Source organism: Drosophila melanogaster, chromosome 3R (assembly GCF_000001215.4).
Source record: "Drosophila melanogaster chromosome 3R".
NCBI classification, from domain to species: Eukaryota; Metazoa; Arthropoda; class Insecta; order Diptera; family Drosophilidae; genus Drosophila; species Drosophila melanogaster.
In genome coordinates this window covers 28,503,469-28,520,617 of record NT_033777.3, presented here as the reverse complement: position 1 = coordinate 28,520,617, position 17,149 = coordinate 28,503,469, and the positions used below count along the sequence as shown (strand labels likewise).

Here is a 17,149-nt window from a genome sequence, read left to right as displayed (position 1 = left end):
ACGCTTTCGTGGCAAGGGGTTATTGATTTTCCAAAGTTTTCCCAGCAGCAGCTGTTCGTGGAGCCTGCGCCCTAAACTCTGGGGTTGATTGGAGTTCTGGAGTCGTGCAGAGGAAGACAATAAAATTTGTTTGTGTTGTCATCGCGTTTAACTCGCTTCTTTAAACATTGTAAAGTTTAATTTTAAAACTATGGAGGATAGCGGCATCGATAGCGAGGACAGACAATCCAACATCTACGAGGATGGGGCTGCGGGACTCTTGGTAAGTGCATTGGATCAACAACAACAGCTGAGCGGGGAAAATGCAATTTTTCACGGCTAACGTCAATGCAGAAAACGGCCAGCGGAGCACCCAAACATATGTCAGATCTGGAGTTTGAGGTGGCATTCAGGGGTGCCGGCAAGGTCTATGCCCCCACGACCATAGAAATCGATGAAGAGGAGGAAGCGACCGCAGGAAGCGGTCGAGGCCACGAGCCACCCAACACCTGCCGCATACTGCAGCGCAAACTGGAGCTGAAGGTCGAGCGGGCCCGGCGGAACTACACTCAGTTTCAGGCGGAGCAGGTGGGTTAAGGTACAACCCACAACGGTCAATATGTTATATATAGTATGCAACCTACTCACAGGCTACCAAGACGCAGTCGTCCACTCTGATACCAATCAACCGTCTACCCATTCCTGGCGAGCCGGAACACAAGCCACTGGTGGACTACAAATCCGAGAGTAGCGACGAGGCCGAGGAGATCTCCTTCTTTCCGGCCCAGCTGAAGCGGTCCAAGCGCCGCCAGCAGAACCACGAACTGACTGACACCTTCAGCATACAGGAGATGACCATTGACTCGGATCTGGAGTCGGACGACAGTGCTGGCACCCAGAACCTCGAGCTCCTGCTGCCCTCCATGAAGACGACCATTCTGGACAAGTTTAAGGGATGCTTCGGATGCTGGCGGCGCAGGTAATGCCAGGCGGAGGAGCGGAGGCATATCATCAGGCGGTTCAGGCACAAATCACGTTATTGACAGGCACTAGCAACCTACGAACTTAATAATAAACTCCATTGCCACTACAAAGCTGTAAACATAGATTTATTTGGCTTAGTAATTCCATTCGATAAATATTAATCAATACTAAAAAGAGAATAGTCTTTCAATTGAACAGGAGAGCGGGGTAAAGCCTAAAATTGTTTACTACTTGAACGTAAAAATTATGTTATTTTCATGGAAGAACTGCTAGAAATATATTGCGTACGAATAAATAACAATAGCTTATCAGTCTTTTTATAAAACCAAAGTTTTAGGTATCTGTATTGAGGGTTAGACAGACGCCCTGCAGAATCCAGTGACTCAGATCCTCCGAAGTGGCCAAATTAGCCTCAAAGACCAGGCCCACACCCATGGCGTTCCTGCGCAGCGATGTCGTGTATACCGGGGCAAGGTAGGTATTCTATAGGAATATGGAAAAAAGTTAGTTTAGTTAGAAACAAGCTGAAGACCAAGTTCATGGTCTCCCCCATTTTTAAGTTTCTTGCTTTTGCGGCCAAAAAGCGTGTAGTGTTTAAATACGGAAACAATTAGCACAACAGTTTACACATTAGATGGTGGGGGGTTTTGCGGAAGCTGGCTGTAATTTAGTGCTATGCATTTAAACAAATATCAGCGTGGCCACGCCCCCGCAACCGTCCACCGCCCCTGGCATATTTAGATACAAGCGCACATTAGTTCTTGTCACTGCCAGACGGTGGCTATCCTGTGTATCCTGGCTATCCAGGGCAGCCAGTCGGGCCAATCCCATACCATTCTACTCTGATCCCCAAATTCACACCAACCTGCAGCTTGAGACGGTGCGCCTCAATGGGCTCCACGGCGAGAATGGCCAGCTCCTCAACCAGGACCTTGGGATGGGAACGCGCCAGCTGATTAGTGGCCAAGTCAAAGCGCCCGCCCTCGATGTACAGACCGTGCACCAGGCAGCCCTGCAAAAAGTTGAGCGATTAAAATGCAAACAGAATTCCTAATTACGAAATTAGTGCCAGCCCCTGAACCAGAATGGAGTTGGGTCATCTTTTTCCATTTAGAACACATCGTGTGGGCAGCAGGAGAGAAAGGAAGCATTGTCCCTACTCACCGTCACAGGGCGCTCCTCCACATCGTCGGGGTCCGCAAACTTGGTTACGTAGGTGAAAAGCGTGGAGCGATCCAACGGCCAGGCGTTGCGGCGACAGGCAATCTGAAAGGTTGGGAAAATACACTCAGAAAAGTGGTACAGTTCAGGAGCTTTGAGGGATATGAAATGGTGGTGACAAGCAATTCGTAGATGGAAACTGGACATGGAATGCTCTCCTAAATAAGTTGAATCAGTTGTACGATGACAACTTTTCTCGGAGTTTATGTGCGGCGCACCATCAGCGAAGGCGCGACAATGCAGACTCACCTGCACCAGGGCCGTGAGATAACTCTGCGGTATATGCAGTCCCGACAGCCACATGACCAGTGGCTCCCCTGAAAGCGTCCAGTATTTGTATTGCACGGCCCGAAGCTGTGCGAACGATAGATAGAAGGGCTGATTAGTGGACACGAACTCACCTTGATTGATTTTGCGCTTAGCTGATTAATGAGCGGAGCGCCTGTGAAAGGACTTCGGACTGTGTGGAAGGACTCGCCCGACTCGACTCGACTACAGATCTACTCACCCGCAAGTGCTCCAGCCAGCTGGCCAACTGTTTGCATGTCGCCGGCGCCAACTTGCTCCACGCGGCTGGCAGGAGGCCATTGAACAACGAGTTGGCAATGTTGTCCAGCACATTGTCCATGCCGATTTCGCCGGCAATGGCCTGCGGAGAGCATGCAATTAAATTAAAAGGCACAATGGAGAGGCACATGTGTGGGCGTGACTGCAGATTCCGGGGCCAAGACAAAAGCCCGCCCGGGTTCATTTGCATTTGCGGGATCACCCAACGTCCCATCCTCCAGCTCCAGCCCATCGTGCACATTCAAATTTGGACATTGTTTGCTTGGTCGCCAGCCAAGTTGGCAAATGCATAAACAAATGCGAAATGCAAAACAAGGCTGAAGGATTTATGTGCGGCCTCTATTGACAGCCATATAGGACAAAATCCCACATAATCTATCCATGTATATATCCTTAACACTGTAAGTTACCTTGCGTAGCAGCTCCAGCGTCTTCTTGATCCGTACGACCAGCAGATTAAAGCGGTCCAGCTCCTGGAGCAGCACCACCCCGGTTGGTGACAGGCTCATCTGGATCTGTTTGCGGATGCGCCATGTCTCGAAGGCGGGGGGCAGCTTCTTCAGTATGCCGGCTGCCACCGAGTCGATGAAGTCGTCGCGGCTGATTCCACCGGTTCCCTCACCTGGATGCACCATGCGGCGAAAAAAGAGAGAGAGAACGTCAGTGGAGGATTGTGGTGCTGGCAGGTGTCCGGACAAAGGCAAGGAAAATGCCATGCCGCAGTAATATATGCAGGGCCTGTGGTTTTTCCATTTGCCCTTTTTTCTGCCACGTCCATTCTCCTCCCTGCATTTCTGTTGATTTTATTAATTTCACCCTTTATCGGGCACCCAAATAGAATTTTTTCGCGTCCGCTTTATTTTTTGTTGAAGTGTCAATTAGCAAATACTAAAGCTCATGAATATGCAAATTATCGGAATTTTTCTGGGAGCTACTCAATAGGGTTTCGAGCATATTGATGTTTCCCCTTTTGGGGGTTCAAGTTCTGCTTTGACTAACGAATTAAAAATTTACTGATATGCTCAACATAAGTCTCTAAAACAATGGAATTATATAAGAGTCACAAGGAATGAATTTAATTTTCCTATTCATGGTAGCGTTTTAAACATTCCCTGCAGCTGAACTTTTTTGGAAAATCGTATGTCCTTGCGTATCTCGATTGAAATAAAATGGTTAAACTCGATTTTTAATCAGTGGAAATATTTGTTCTTATTATTACTTTTATTTACACTAAATGGACAATGGAGGATTGGCTCCTCTGTTTACGCTGAATACTTTACCAGGATTGACTTCGGTCGTCGGTGTCCACTTGGTCACTTCGTGTGTGCGAATATATTTTAAAAAATATTCCAAATTGTATATACAATTATTTACAAGGCCATACATATAAAAAATATGCATGTTTCTGAGTGGGTGGATTAAATTGGGGGGCTGGCAGTTGGAAAGTGCACACTGATGGCGGTTTTAACACGTTTAAGTCCGTAACGCAAAATTATCGACTTTTGTGTGACGTTTTTGCCATTTTTTGGTACTTCTGATGGCGGTTGGTGCGGTGAGGTTTGAACTCGATTCGCTGCGATTTGCGGCAATCCGATGAAAGTGAGTGAATACCAGTGGGACTGGGAGTGAGGATATATACATGTGTGTGTGTACATATAGGGATATAGATACATATGGCCGTGCACTGCCCTCCAATCTGACCCGACCCATGTGGGCTACGTGTGCGGTTCTATTTTAATTTTTAATGTGTGCATTGCTGTTGTGCGCCGGCAATAATGGCGCATGCAATAAAGTTAATTGCAAAACCGCAACTAATTAATTAAATTAAATTAAAAATTCAACATGCCAAAAATACAACATTGCATAGCAGAGAGTGTGCCGGAATGAAAATCAACAAGATAAAATGTAATAAACGGCTGACAATTGGCACACGTTGCATGCAAATTGAACCATTTACCATTGACCATTTACCATTTACCATGGGTGGCCAGTGGTCATATCTACATTACATTATTATCATTACTTTTTTCGGATTCCGCTTCGAATTATCGGCGGATAGGCAAAAGGGGCAAGGCAAGTGCGTTTGATAATCAGGATAATATGTGGATTTTTTGTGCGGCATACTGATGCTATCTCTCGAGCAGTTGTGCCCGCGGCTGTACGGCGGTTAAACACTGGATTGGATCCGACCAGGATCTGACTCCATCCACTTACCCGTCTGTGGCTGCAGCTCAATCAAACTGTTCCAAATGTTGCGTGCCGCCATTGTGTAATAACCGATTTCCGCGTTCGGATGCAAACCAAATACATCCGGCTTGTTGACCAGCGGCAGTTTGTCGATGTGCGCTGTTATCAATGCATTACATATGTAAATAGCTCGGCAATGTGACCACCCACTTCCCATCGCTCACCTATGTAGTCCTCTTTCAGAATGGTCTCCTCTTCCGGCAGGCAGTAGTCCACGTTGTCGTCCTCATAGAAGTGGAATACCTTAAACTCGTCGAACAGGAAGTCACCCATGTATTCGTTCATGTAGCAGTTGGTTATCCGTCGGTCGAAGTCATCGATGACCCGCCCTCCATACATCACCTCGCCAATTAGGTATTTCAAACTGTTCCACGGTATTTTCCCAGTGCCACATCGTGTTAGGTAAGTGCGCAGGATTTCAGTACACACATCGAAGTCCGTGTCGTTGAAATCGTACGCTATGTTCCAGCCCAGCTTGTCGTACTTGCGACGTTCCTGCGAATGGAAAATGGTTACACAAATTAATCGGAGTGCCTCCAACTGGACGATCAATATCAATTTGCTGCAACAGCTTCTGCTGCTGCTCCATCAATTGTGCAACTTCATTCTGAAAAGCTTTCAGCTGCTAGAAATTAAGAGATTAATAAATAAACAACTCCACACACTCGACCAGCTGGGTTTCGTCTGTAAATAGCGATATCTACGGTTCACTATAACTGGTCGACTTACTTGGACGACAGCGTGGAAGAAGGCTAGCACATAGACCAATGGACGGAAAGCCACATGAGAGCAGCTCTCGAGGCGCTCCTGACGCACTTTGAAGTACGTTGAGCGCAGATTGAGCTTTAGACCATTGGGTGGCTCAGTGACCACTGCGAAAGTAAAGATAAATTGTAAGAATACTCAGAAAGAAATATACTATAGTATACTATAGTAGTAAGATGTATACACTTTACCCTTCAACGACTTTTGCAGAATGCCAATGGGGAATGTGGGCGTGGGATCTGTTGTTATCCACAGCCTAAAGTCCGGATGTGGATTCTCTATGCGATCTAGATGCTTTTCCAGTTCCCGGACGAACCTGATCAGCAGGTGTCCGTTCTGCAGCATCAGCCACATTCCCTGTTTGATGGCACCATCCAGGAGTCGCAAAGCAGCCTTCTCCTGGCCCTGTCCCAGAGATATGTGACAAAAGTTGGACATGCCGACAATCGTATCCGCCAGTTTGATTAGATCATTTGTGGGATCTGACCCGGCACTCAGTACAAAGCATACGGGAATCGTGCTGGAGGTCTGTTCGTATATGGCCGAGAAGCTCACCACTGGCGGCATGATATAGAACTCATCCATCGTTTCGACGATGTATTGATTTATACTCCTGAAGATGCGATCCACGCGGAAGCAGCGCAGGAACATTAATTTCTGTGGGGGAGATGGGCGAAATCCTTGGGCTTTAGACATTTTAATACACACTGATGACAATGAGCCGACGACAGCTCGTCATCAGTCCTCCATAGTTGGCCAGTAGCTGCTCTATTGTTGCTATTGCTGTTGCTCTTGGGTGTTGCCAACGGTTTCTGCGGTTTCGAGCTCAACTCAAGTGCAAATTGGGCTCGCTTCGCTTGGCGCTGGTTTCAAGTGCGACTGCGGGCGCAAATTGCCGCTCATCTAATGGTTTGGAAAATTGATAAAATATGGTAATGCACACAGACACCCAAAGAGACAGCCATATATAGGAATACTGCCAGGCATGCTGGCTGACAAAAACAGGCTGCTAATAACTTGAGAGGAAAATGTGCGCCAAAGTTGCAGGACGTAGCAAAAGTCGAGTAAAACTAAACGCCCCCCGAAGTGGTGTCCTTTTGGGCATGGATATGGATGAGAGCGTGGGTATGGGTATGGAGATGGGTTTGTGCCTGGTTTGTACATAATAATCCACTAGAAGCGAGCATAAAGTACGAAATCCAATAACGCTCAATGGCAAACGGGCAAGAGCAACAGCAACTACTCAGAAGGAGCATCTGAGTAGGAGCCTGAGCTGGAGGAGCAGCTCCTGGCCAGGACCACTCGAAGCTGAAAGCATGCAAAGCGAGTGGATGTATATACAGCAGCGGCAGGACGCAGCACTTGCCTGGAATGCATTGCATTTGATGTTGTAGTCGCCCGGACATGGCACCTCCTCAGGATTCTCCAAGTCGAACCACTGTACGATGGGCAGAGAACAGGACACAGGACCGAGGACCGAGGACCGAGCACCAAGAGCAAAGGACCAAAATCCACAGCCGCCAGTTCATGGGCATTGGGATGACGATGGCGATGGCGATAAGTGCAGGCAAAATGAGCGTCGGCAACGGAACGGAAGTCAGTGAATGCCACATGCCAGTCAGAATCAGAATCAGAAGCAGTTTCGTTCCCATCGACCATCCGAGTCCAAGTTGTTGGATTGTTGGGATGTTGGGTCGGTGAGTCGGTGGTTGTTTATTGTTGTTGGGCCATCATCGTTGTTGTTGTGCATTTTATAGCACCGTCCACAGAGCAGCAGTAGCAGCAATTTGATAACGGCATCGGAGTTGACGTTGACGTTGAAGATGATGCACCCAAGCGAGCAGCGGGAAAATCGGAAAAGAAAATACAAAAATATGGAAAACATGAACATTTAACAGCGTACGGCTGAACTTTCATTGAGGTTCAAAAGCTGTGCTTTTTGGGTAGTTAAATTACGTTTAAACTGTACTTTAAAGGTGGATTGGCCCAAGCTGTAAAAAAGCATTTTGAGCATTTGAATATGGATCTTAACACTCTACCCTTGACTAATGTCACTCTAAAAAATTATGTGTGCAAAGCGCTAGAAAATAGCAAATGTCCAACTCACTTCTTTCCATTCGGTAAGGTAACGACCAAAGTGGTCTGGTAAGGTGCCGAAAATGTCTGGGAAATCGAAGGCCAACTTGAGCACATCCTCCCAGCTCTTCTCACTCAGCCATTTGCAGGGATTGGAGCGTTCGCTCTTGGTTAGAGCAATGCTGCCCTTAATGAAGAAGTCCAGCTCGGATTGCAGCAAAATGCCGTCCCGCTGGGCGAGTTTAGTGGCGATTTGGAAGGAGAAAAGCAGCTTATGCCGTTCAAAGATGCCCGTGCACCCGTAGCAGTAAACGTTTTCCGTAAGCGTTTTGATGATGTTGTTCAACCGCTTGTTGAGACTAGCATCCGGCACAGCCTTTCGCAGGGAGTAAACGAACACATCCAAATAGGCGGCCAGTGCATACTGGTACATGCTATTCACTGTGGCCATGTCCGATAGGGCAAAGAAAAGAACAGCTCCACGTTTGGCAGCCGGACGGTAACCATTTCGTAGCACCTCGATGTCCGCCGCCGTATCCGCGGCCAGTTTTAGCTGTTCCATGACGACGCCCGCCTTAGTTTTTGTGTTCTCAAGGGTTTCAATCAGTTCAACGTTGTCCAACATGTTGCCCGTCGAGGTGGACAGCTCGCGGAGCAGTGAATCCTCCAGTTGCTGCAACAACTGCTTATTCTCGCTGGTCTGGGCGATCAAGGACTCACGCTGGGCCTCAAGATCCGGACGCTCGGTGCCCACTACAACGCTTAGTAACTGGTCCTCCAATCCTGTCTGGGTTACCGTGTAGTTGATAACTAGTGCCTTCGCATAGACTGCCGGATCGAATTTGGGATTAGAGAACTTGGTGGTTAAGTAGACTCGGAAGCTGGGATCCCAATCCACCTCCTTGTCACCCAGCATGACGAACTTGCGACCACCCTGAATGCGAATATTCTTTTGCAGAATGTCGTCAATCACTGGGTCTATATAATCGTCCACATCTTCGAATAGTACAGGCGTTCCGTACATAATGGCCATCTCCAGTTGCTTGAGGAAGTCAGAGTCGCTGAATGAAAGAACTTTAAGGTTGTTTTTGAACTCCCTTTTGCGAATCCACTGCAACGCCTGCAGTTGAGGATCAATGCAGAGTGGGAACCGAGATGCGCGCATGGTAAGGATGCCATTTTGGATTGAAAGCTCGTCGGGCGGCAAGCCCTCGTTGCTCCACTGGGAGATCTCGACGTCGGTAGTGAGGTAACCATCGATTTTAAATGGTAGCTGTATAGGAATTCCCAGGGACGCAATGTCTTCCAGCCAATCGTCGAAGACCATTGCCTTGCGAAACTCCCATGTAAAGGCGCCTGTGTAGGCCAAAAATGAGGCACTAATCAGGCACCCACCCACGCTGTCGATAAGCTGCTGTCCCAGGCTAGCCATCTCTTTGCTCCAGCGGATTAACTCAGAGGTCAAGCCACTGATCAACTTGTCGGAGGCAATCAGACGACGCTCGGCCTGCTGCATCATTTCAGTAAGGGCACGCATCTGTTTCATGGATGTAGCATAATTCTCGTTCAACTCGTTTAGCTTCTCCTCCAACTTTTGGATTTCTCCGTTCAGGTGATTCAGCAGCTTAATCTGTACTTCTTGCTCTTCCACAAGGAAGTCCAAGCGTTCCTTCTTGGGCTTGACCTCTTTATATACATCGAAGAAGCCGAGCACAGCTCTGACGAATCTAAGTAATCCAGCTCCAGCAACGGATATCTTCGCCATGTCCTCTAGGTTGCCAGTCTTCATATGCTGTCGGCACTGGGTTATTTGCTTCTGGGTCAAAGCCTCGCAATCCATCTCCATCAAGCTCTTTAGAAAGTTTACGTCGCTCATCATTCCTTTGGCACTCTTCCAATTTATCTCCTTATAGCCCTTTAGAATAGCCACGCATTCGCAAACCACTTGCACGGCGGCTGGGGGCGTGGCAAAGGATCGGATCTCAGTGATCTGCGCCTTTTCGAGTTGGGATAGAGCCAATCTGGCCTCCTCGAGAGCTGGCATCGCCTCTGCCAGAATCTCCTCGGCTTCGTCCTTTTCGATAGCAATCTGTTTTCCCTTAATCTCCACCTCAACAGACTTTTCCGACGCCTCGGCCTTCTTGACATTAGCCTTTTGAGTGGAGGACTCGATAGTGACCAACATAGCCTCGCACTCCTCGGAGGCGACAGCCACGTTCTTCTTTTGCTCCGTGACAATAATACGCAGTTCGTCGATTTGCACGGAAGCTTCCTCGATTTTTTTGATGCCCTCGCCGAGACGCGAACGTTGCTGGGTAATGAATTTGGCCTTTTCCTCTGCATAAAGATATTATAATATAAATAAATAAATATAATTATTCCTATTGTCGTTTCACGAACCCAACAATCCTCTATAGGTGTTAATATAGTCCAAGTAGTGTTTGGGGGTGACAAAATTGTTACGCCTTAGTTTTGCCAGATAGTCCTTTGAGTACTGCTGTATGGAAGTATGGACATGGACTACATGCTCCACTATGGCCTCTCGATGGCTGGCCGGAATAAGGCGGTGCTCGGTCAGGAAAAGTTTGGCCACCGCGTACAAAGCCTGTCGGGGCCACGGGAACACCCAATCGATATAGGTACTGCCAATGAGACCCGGGAAGTTTCGACAACGATTGCGCAGCGCATCGCCAGCCGGAGACATACATAGAACCACGTGCAGGTTTTCCGCACAGGTGCGGAGGAAGTAACCCCAAACAGCGTCTCTGTGATTGAGGGAAAAGGGATTAAGCCACAACAAATGATGGTTAATATTCTGTCACTCACTTGGATGCCGAAACTCCATCCTCTTCGGCGAACTTGCGCACTTGATTGACGATACCATCCTTGTCTTCATCGGGGAACAGGGCTGGTACTTGGCCCACTGTCAGGATGTTGTTGATCAACTCCAAGAAGCCCTCTTCTGCTACCTGCGCTCCCGTAAACAAGAACACGACCTTCTTTCGCTTCACGCCCGCTATGGTGTAAAGGACCTTTAGATCTTCGCGGAACGCGGCTTCATTGTAACCACGGGAAATGGTAATCTCAAAGACATCACATTCGGCGGCAAAGGCGGCCAGACGAGTAATGCACTTCTTGCCGCTGCCACCGACTCCAATGAGCAGCACATGTCCGCGATTCATGCGCAGCGTCCGATGGACGCGGGTCAGATGCTCCAGACAGTCCTCAAACAGGACCAATGTCATCTTTTGTTTGCGTTCACAGTATTCCTCTAGGATCTCCGTGAATAGAAAGTATACAGAGTTGTAGTCCAAAAGATCCTCATATAAACGAGGCTCAGATTCATTGGTAAAATTCCGGAAATCTCCAAAGAGCAGCGGATCGCGCAGGACGTAGTCCTTGAGCGAGAGTATCACCTGAGGCGCCTCCTCGCCCTCCTCTTCCTCTTCGCCCTCTTCCTCTCCTCCATCGATGTCAGCCTTGGATGGCTCATAGAGCAAACGAGCCTGTGCCTCTGCTTCCGCTGCTGCTGCATCAATAAATCCATGCTCCTCCTCGAAAGTTGGGGGAAACCGTTCGGCCACTTCCACTGCCAGATTTCGACGAACATTTGCGATGTCCTGGTATACAGGAATACAGTAATGAGAATTGGCAATAATATTAAGTTACACTCACGTTATCGGTTATCAGGCGATCGCATATGATCCTGGTGTACTCGTTGCGCCACACCCTAATCAGGTCCCTCAGCCCCTTGAAGCAAGTGGGTTCGATGAGCAGCATTCCGGCGAAGATACGCGACAGATCCTTCAGATTGAAAATGTAGTGGAACTTGGAGGGCGTCGGTGGCAGGTCCACAATCACCATCTGGGAATCAGGAAGCAATTAGCATAAGCGAGCCTAACCAGACAATGGACCATGTAACCGGTCGAGCTCACACACCACAGCCTCTCATACATATATAGGAGCCCCCACACAAATCAATTTTATCTCGACTAGCAATATGCGTTCACAAGGGTCGCAGCAAGGACTTTCTCCGCCCCCTTTTTGGGGACACTGCCAAGTTGCTGAATTTACAGCCATTATCGAGTTGCAGCCGCCGCACCAGCAGGGCGCGCTTCTGAGAAACGGCAATTCTATTCAAATAATTCATTTCACTCCATTTCGTGGCGCATTAATATCCTTGCCCTGAGTGTGTAAAGAAGACATACGAACTAGGAGCTCCTCTGGCCCGGTGGCGGGCAGACGGACAGGGGTAGGGCAGGTGTAAGTAAATCATTTTTTCGGATATGGAAGGGTCATGCTGCCAGGCCACCAGGCTACCCTGGCTGCTTGTGGCAATTGCGGCGACAAATGCATTTTTATCTGCACGCAATGAAATGCGATAATATTTTAGTGTCAACAATTGTTAAAAGGACCATAAACTAATGCTCCGGACCCGGTGCCACGCCCACAGCTGCGAAAAGAGCCATCTCTCTACAGTTCAATACTTGAACATAATCAAATTTCGCCCCGGCCAAGATATTCCGGCAGCGATAGGCAAAACGAGCACTGAGTAAAGCAGCAGGACCAGATACAGATACATCTACATCCACAGCCGGGGCCGGAGGGCCAGATACAGTCAACTAGGCAGCCGTCGAGGCGGGTGACCATTGTGAGGGCAGAGTGGAGTGGTTCTGGAGTGCAGTGGATTGGTGGTGCAAGTACGGGTGGGTCTTCTACGGCGACTACGGCACTGAGTTGCACTCGAAAAACCAATGGAGCAGCTACGAGATTGAGAACAAGGACGATGGAGAGGACGACGAAGCCCGTCGTCGTAGTGCATTACAGACCATTGAATAATTTCCATTTCCATTGTACAGCGAGAGGGGCGGGGGTGGGGAAGTGGGGCGTGGCAGGAGGTGAGCGGCACAGCAAAGCAGATTATGAAAAATTGTCGTTATTTGCATATGTAAATCGAATTTCATAAAATTTGTGAGAGGCCTTAAAGCATTATTCAGGAATTGATTTCTTCTAGTGAATTTGCACTGAATGCAGTCAAGGTGTTCACTGATATTGAAATAAATTCAACCGAAGGCAGATAAATAAATTCAGAGTCTATATGGGTGTCAGAGAAATATCTGAAATGTCACAAAAATGCATTTCATAATCGGTTCTTCTGAGGCATGAAATTTGAAATCGAACCATAGCCATAAAGTTTACTTAAAAATGTGGATTTAAAATTAAATAATAATAATTTTAAAAACAATCTGTAGACCGCATTCGATTTAAGTATGCTTATAATACTTACCTTAAAAAGTTTTAATGTCATATGGACAATCATGTCGGCTATAAGCATGTACTCGGGCTGGAACTTCACGAATACCATATGTCCCTTGAAGATGGAGGAGTAGATCTGGATGAGGGACTCATCGTTGGGGAATATGATGTTGTAGGTGGAGAACATGCTGATAAATCGGGGATCCACCTCGTTCCTGCCGCCACCCGCTGTTCCCATGGCTGCGTAGAAGGTCAGATCCTTAAACTTCTTCCAGTTGAGATCCTTGTCGCGGTCGTACATGCCGCCGCGTTCAAAGAATAGCTTCAGCAGGGCAATCGGCTGCTGGGTGCCATAGCTGCGAGGGAGGGAGATAAGCGAAATGAGATGGAACCGGAATTCGCTTCGCTATCTTGCTGCTGGAACGACGTGAACTCACTCATCCACCTGCGGCATGTTCATGTCATCAATAAAGCAGGCAATTCTCTTGCCCATCGGAGGCCCGTACGTATCCTTGGTGCGTTTCTCCACGGCCGCCTCCAGGGTGTGCTGCACATCCAGCGATGAGGTTCTCGATGAAAAATTAATATTGAGTATGACCTGAAAGGGAAGCGCCATGTTAGCCGGGAACGCGACGTTTGTCAGAGAGATTTTTCAATTACGTTGACACTCGGATTGAGATTGCGCAAATATTGCATGATGGTAGCCGTCTTTGATGTGCCAGCCTCTCCCACAAGCAGAACGGGTCGTTTGATCTGTAAACGGGATTGGAGTTGGAGTTGAAGCAACGCAATCGAAATAGGGACAAACATTAATAAGGCATCTCCCAGGAGCTGGGAGTAATGACTTTCCCAAACAGCTAGGCACCACTCACCTCGCTCATCAGACTGAGAGTCCGATTGGTACGGGTGTTGTCCACCGTGGGCACCAGGATCTCACTGAACTTCACTTGCGGGTCGTGTGTGTACGGCTGCACCACCCATTCCCAGGCCTTCCAAACGTTGTCCTTGACGTCCCAGAAGTAGTCGTACAGTGTGGGCTTGCTCTGCGGAAACTGTCCTCCCGAGGCGGGATTCTCCGGCGTGTCCTGCACTAACGGAAAGCCGGATATGCGCTTCATATACTCATCAAAGACAGGCTGATGCTTCTCTACGAGGCAAGCGCCCATGGATCCATAGACAGCTTGCAGGAAACAGCACTCCAAACTGTCTGTATTGTAGTTCTGCTGCACCGGCTCATCGTAGTTCTTACTATCCATAACATAGTTGGGCAGGAGGGCGTCGTAGAGGTTGCAGAACTGAGTTACCATGTTCAGGTCCGTTTGCATTATGACCAGCTTCAGGGGATTACCCTGAGTAGTGCCATCCAGGCCCTCCAGAATGAAGGCTATGGACTGAGTGATAATCTTCTCAAAGAAGTCGTTAAGGAGTTCCCTCTGAGGCTCCGGCCGGGTTAGCACCCACCGCTGCCAGAACGGACTGTATCGCAGATTTTTGGGGTCCACATACACCATTCCTGCCCGGGAGACGGTAGCGGGAGAGGCGTAGTTTAGATTGCCCACCTCGAAGAGCAGGGCGCAGTAGTTCTCCAGACGGATGCGCTCGCCGTTAGCCAAAGTCAGTAGCTTGTTATCATCCATCACCGAGTTCATGTTTTCGATCCACAGAGCATCCACATCTCCATCGAAGCAGGCGTAACGTCGCTCCTGTCGGTGAGTTGGCATTGGGTTGCATTAGCCTAAGTGCGTTACTCAACGCCTGTCACCCGAGTTCTCGTCGTCACCCAGCTGCCCCCAGTCAGCTTACCACCCACGAGTGATTACTCTGCGGAGCCGAATGAATGAGCTTGGCTTGGATACGAAAATCAGCAGGGATTCACACAATAAAAAATTGCCCGAATCTCATGGACATTCATTTTTAGTTTACACTACAATGTATTACAGCCATGTTGAGGTAACAACAACGGAAAATTTTTAACATATTCATAAATTTTTAAAGGTAAATAAATAATAGATTTACATAGATAGACTCAACAAAACACCCCCAAAAAATGAAATTTATTTTTAAGAAATTTTGAATTTGTATCAAGCCCATATACCCCACTTTCAGTTTTTATGCAATCCCGGCTTATTACTGTATGAACGCGATTTCCGCATGAATGATGCGGCGCAACCACCAAGCACCTGCATTTGAGCCCCACGCGGGTCGACATTGAGCATGGTCGTTGTCGGATGCGGATTCGCTGATGCTGCACTTTAATTCCGGGCGGGTTGGCACCGGCACCTGCCTAGTTGTTCGCCATCGGAGTCCCCTAATCCCACCCAAAAAGACAGCCCCTTTTTACGTACCTCTCGCTCGATGGGCTTATTCATTTCACGAAATATATTTGAAAACAATCCATCAATCCAATCCCTCGTTTCCATATCCAAAAAGCCGTATAATTCGATCACAGAACAGGCCTGCAAATAAAAATGTGATGATAAACATGACCGAATACATTCCCCAATGATACTTTCTTAAAGCCTAATGTATGCACAATCATAAAGAATGTTTCGGTTTTCAATGGACCAAAGCCTGATTGCTTTGGAACTGCAGTATCAATGTTTTTCAATATTGCATGGAGTAATTACAGTCCATGCAATTGAACAATTTCACAAGCACTTAACAACTCGGATTTGCCAAAGCAAAATGCGAAAAACATAGAGAAGTGCAATTTGAAGACAGGACGAGGCCAAAGGACATGCACCTAAGCTCATAAAGGACGGAGCAAACTAAAAGTGCCGCAGGAGGAGGCAATTTGTGCGCTTGTCCAAATTTGGTGGATGGAGCCATGGGTCCACTTACCTTGGGGTTAAGCACAAGGCACTTGGTGGGCAGGCCCATGTGGGTCTGCGCCTTGACCAGGGCATTTATGACGACAGTTTTCCCGCCACCTGTAGGGCCCACCAACATGGTCGAGTGCCTGGTCATCATGGTCTCGTACATTTGCACTACTTTGTCCTCCTACCAGCCAGAGTTTTTCGAAAGGACGAAGAAGGCGTTGCCATTGTGGGGATTTAGTTGTCATAAATGGTGTTGCACGGACGGGAGGAACCGAGCCCGGGTGACATCGCATGTCCAGCAGTTGTCCATTTCCGGCAGGAGGTGGCCGACATTTGCGCAACATTTTGTTTGATGAAAGTGGGAAGGATTTTGCCAGTAGTTCGAGAATAGCGTGCATGGAGGAGAGAAAGAAGAAATGGAAAATTGTATTAGTGAAAATTGTCAGCAGTTGTTGAAAAAGCAAAGTTGAAATTGGACGTGGGCGGTGGGTCACCGTAGAAGCCGGTGCAAAATGCTTTGTAACATTTCCTTCATTTGCGATTATGCGACATGGCGCAATTTACAAAGTGTCAAAGTGATGGCCGCCAGGAGAGTGTCACGGCTGACTATGGGTTGTTGCCACTGTCAACACGGCAATGACAGGGCACAAACCAGTGGACAGACGCACCTGATCGGGCAGCAATATGTAGCCATCGTTGACCAGCACATGACGCACGGCGGCATTGAAGTCGGGATAACCGATGCGGGGGCAATCGATACCAGGAAACAGATCCTTGATAAGTCCCAGGAACAATGGTACATCCTCGAAAACGAATTTGGGAAAGTTCATGTCACGCAGCACTCGCATCAGCACCACTGCCTCCGGTAGATCCTCAGACTGCCGCTTCATTACGCCAGCCATTCGCAGCACGGAGTTGAGGGATCTTAATCCCCAATCGTAATGGCACTGCTTCGACAGCTGCGCCTGCGCCAGGGAGTACAAAACGGTCATCTTTTTGGCCAATACCTTGGCTGTAAGGAATCCATCAGAAAACAGGGAGATCAGGCAGATCAGCTCTAGATCGGGCTTGATGCAGGTCACTGGACGGAACAAAGCCTTAACGGACTCGGGTAGCTCCGTGCGGCCAGCGTAGCCAGGATTCATGGTCACGAACACGCCGCATTTGGGATCTAGATGGATCTCAACCCCTTCAAACTGATACAAATCATTATTAAACAGAGTTCAAGGCTAATT

General features: G+C 48.2%; 2 protein-coding genes across 5 annotated transcripts in view; one reads left to right on the top strand and one right to left on the bottom strand.

Annotated features, from left to right (window-relative positions):
* The first annotated feature begins 102 nt into the window (after positions 1 to 102).
* Positions 103 to 1,070, top strand: CG31051 (uncharacterized protein). Of its 2 annotated transcripts, none has more exons than NM_170368.2 (3): positions 103 to 262; positions 334 to 567; positions 630 to 1,070. In NM_170368.2, exons 1-3 carry the CDS (start codon positions 191 to 193, stop codon positions 960 to 962), a joined length of 639 nt encoding a protein of 212 aa, NP_733247.1. In that variant the 5' UTR covers positions 103 to 190; the 3' UTR covers positions 963 to 1,070. The 2 variants fall into 2 exon arrangements, with proteins under 2 accessions (NP_733247.1, NP_001263037.1); NM_001276108.1 differs by having other exon boundaries at positions 612 to 1,070.
* Positions 1,071 to 1,219: 149 nt separating this feature from the next.
* Positions 1,220 to 17,149, bottom strand: part of Dhc98D (Dynein heavy chain at 89D) — a 32,446-nt gene continuing 16,516 nt past the window's right edge. For all 3 annotated transcript variants that reach the window (NM_079817.3, NM_001170288.1, NM_001276107.1), the window contains 22 exons: positions 16,583 to 17,110; positions 15,937 to 16,095; positions 15,441 to 15,551; positions 13,968 to 14,798; positions 13,756 to 13,848; positions 13,533 to 13,693; positions 13,127 to 13,451; positions 11,515 to 11,703; positions 10,666 to 11,459; positions 10,240 to 10,604; positions 7,871 to 10,176; positions 7,130 to 7,201; positions 5,955 to 6,420; positions 5,728 to 5,870; positions 5,163 to 5,493; positions 4,966 to 5,097; positions 3,162 to 3,373; positions 2,693 to 2,833; positions 2,434 to 2,538; positions 2,128 to 2,229; positions 1,829 to 1,975; positions 1,220 to 1,446 (listed from right to left, as the gene is read on the bottom strand). In NM_079817.3, the coding sequence (NP_524541.3) occupies positions 1,297 to 1,446; positions 1,829 to 1,975; positions 2,128 to 2,229; positions 2,434 to 2,538; positions 2,693 to 2,833; positions 3,162 to 3,373; positions 4,966 to 5,097; positions 5,163 to 5,493; positions 5,728 to 5,870; positions 5,955 to 6,420; positions 7,130 to 7,201; positions 7,871 to 10,176; positions 10,240 to 10,604; positions 10,666 to 11,459; positions 11,515 to 11,703; positions 13,127 to 13,451; positions 13,533 to 13,693; positions 13,756 to 13,848; positions 13,968 to 14,798; positions 15,441 to 15,551; positions 15,937 to 16,095; positions 16,583 to 17,110 (7,863 nt within the window). In that variant the 3' untranslated portion in view covers positions 1,220 to 1,296. The remainder of the gene's footprint in view (positions 1,447 to 1,828; positions 1,976 to 2,127; positions 2,230 to 2,433; positions 2,539 to 2,692; positions 2,834 to 3,161; positions 3,374 to 4,965; positions 5,098 to 5,162; positions 5,494 to 5,727; positions 5,871 to 5,954; positions 6,421 to 7,129; positions 7,202 to 7,870; positions 10,177 to 10,239; positions 10,605 to 10,665; positions 11,460 to 11,514; positions 11,704 to 13,126; positions 13,452 to 13,532; positions 13,694 to 13,755; positions 13,849 to 13,967; positions 14,799 to 15,440; positions 15,552 to 15,936; positions 16,096 to 16,582; positions 17,111 to 17,149) is intronic.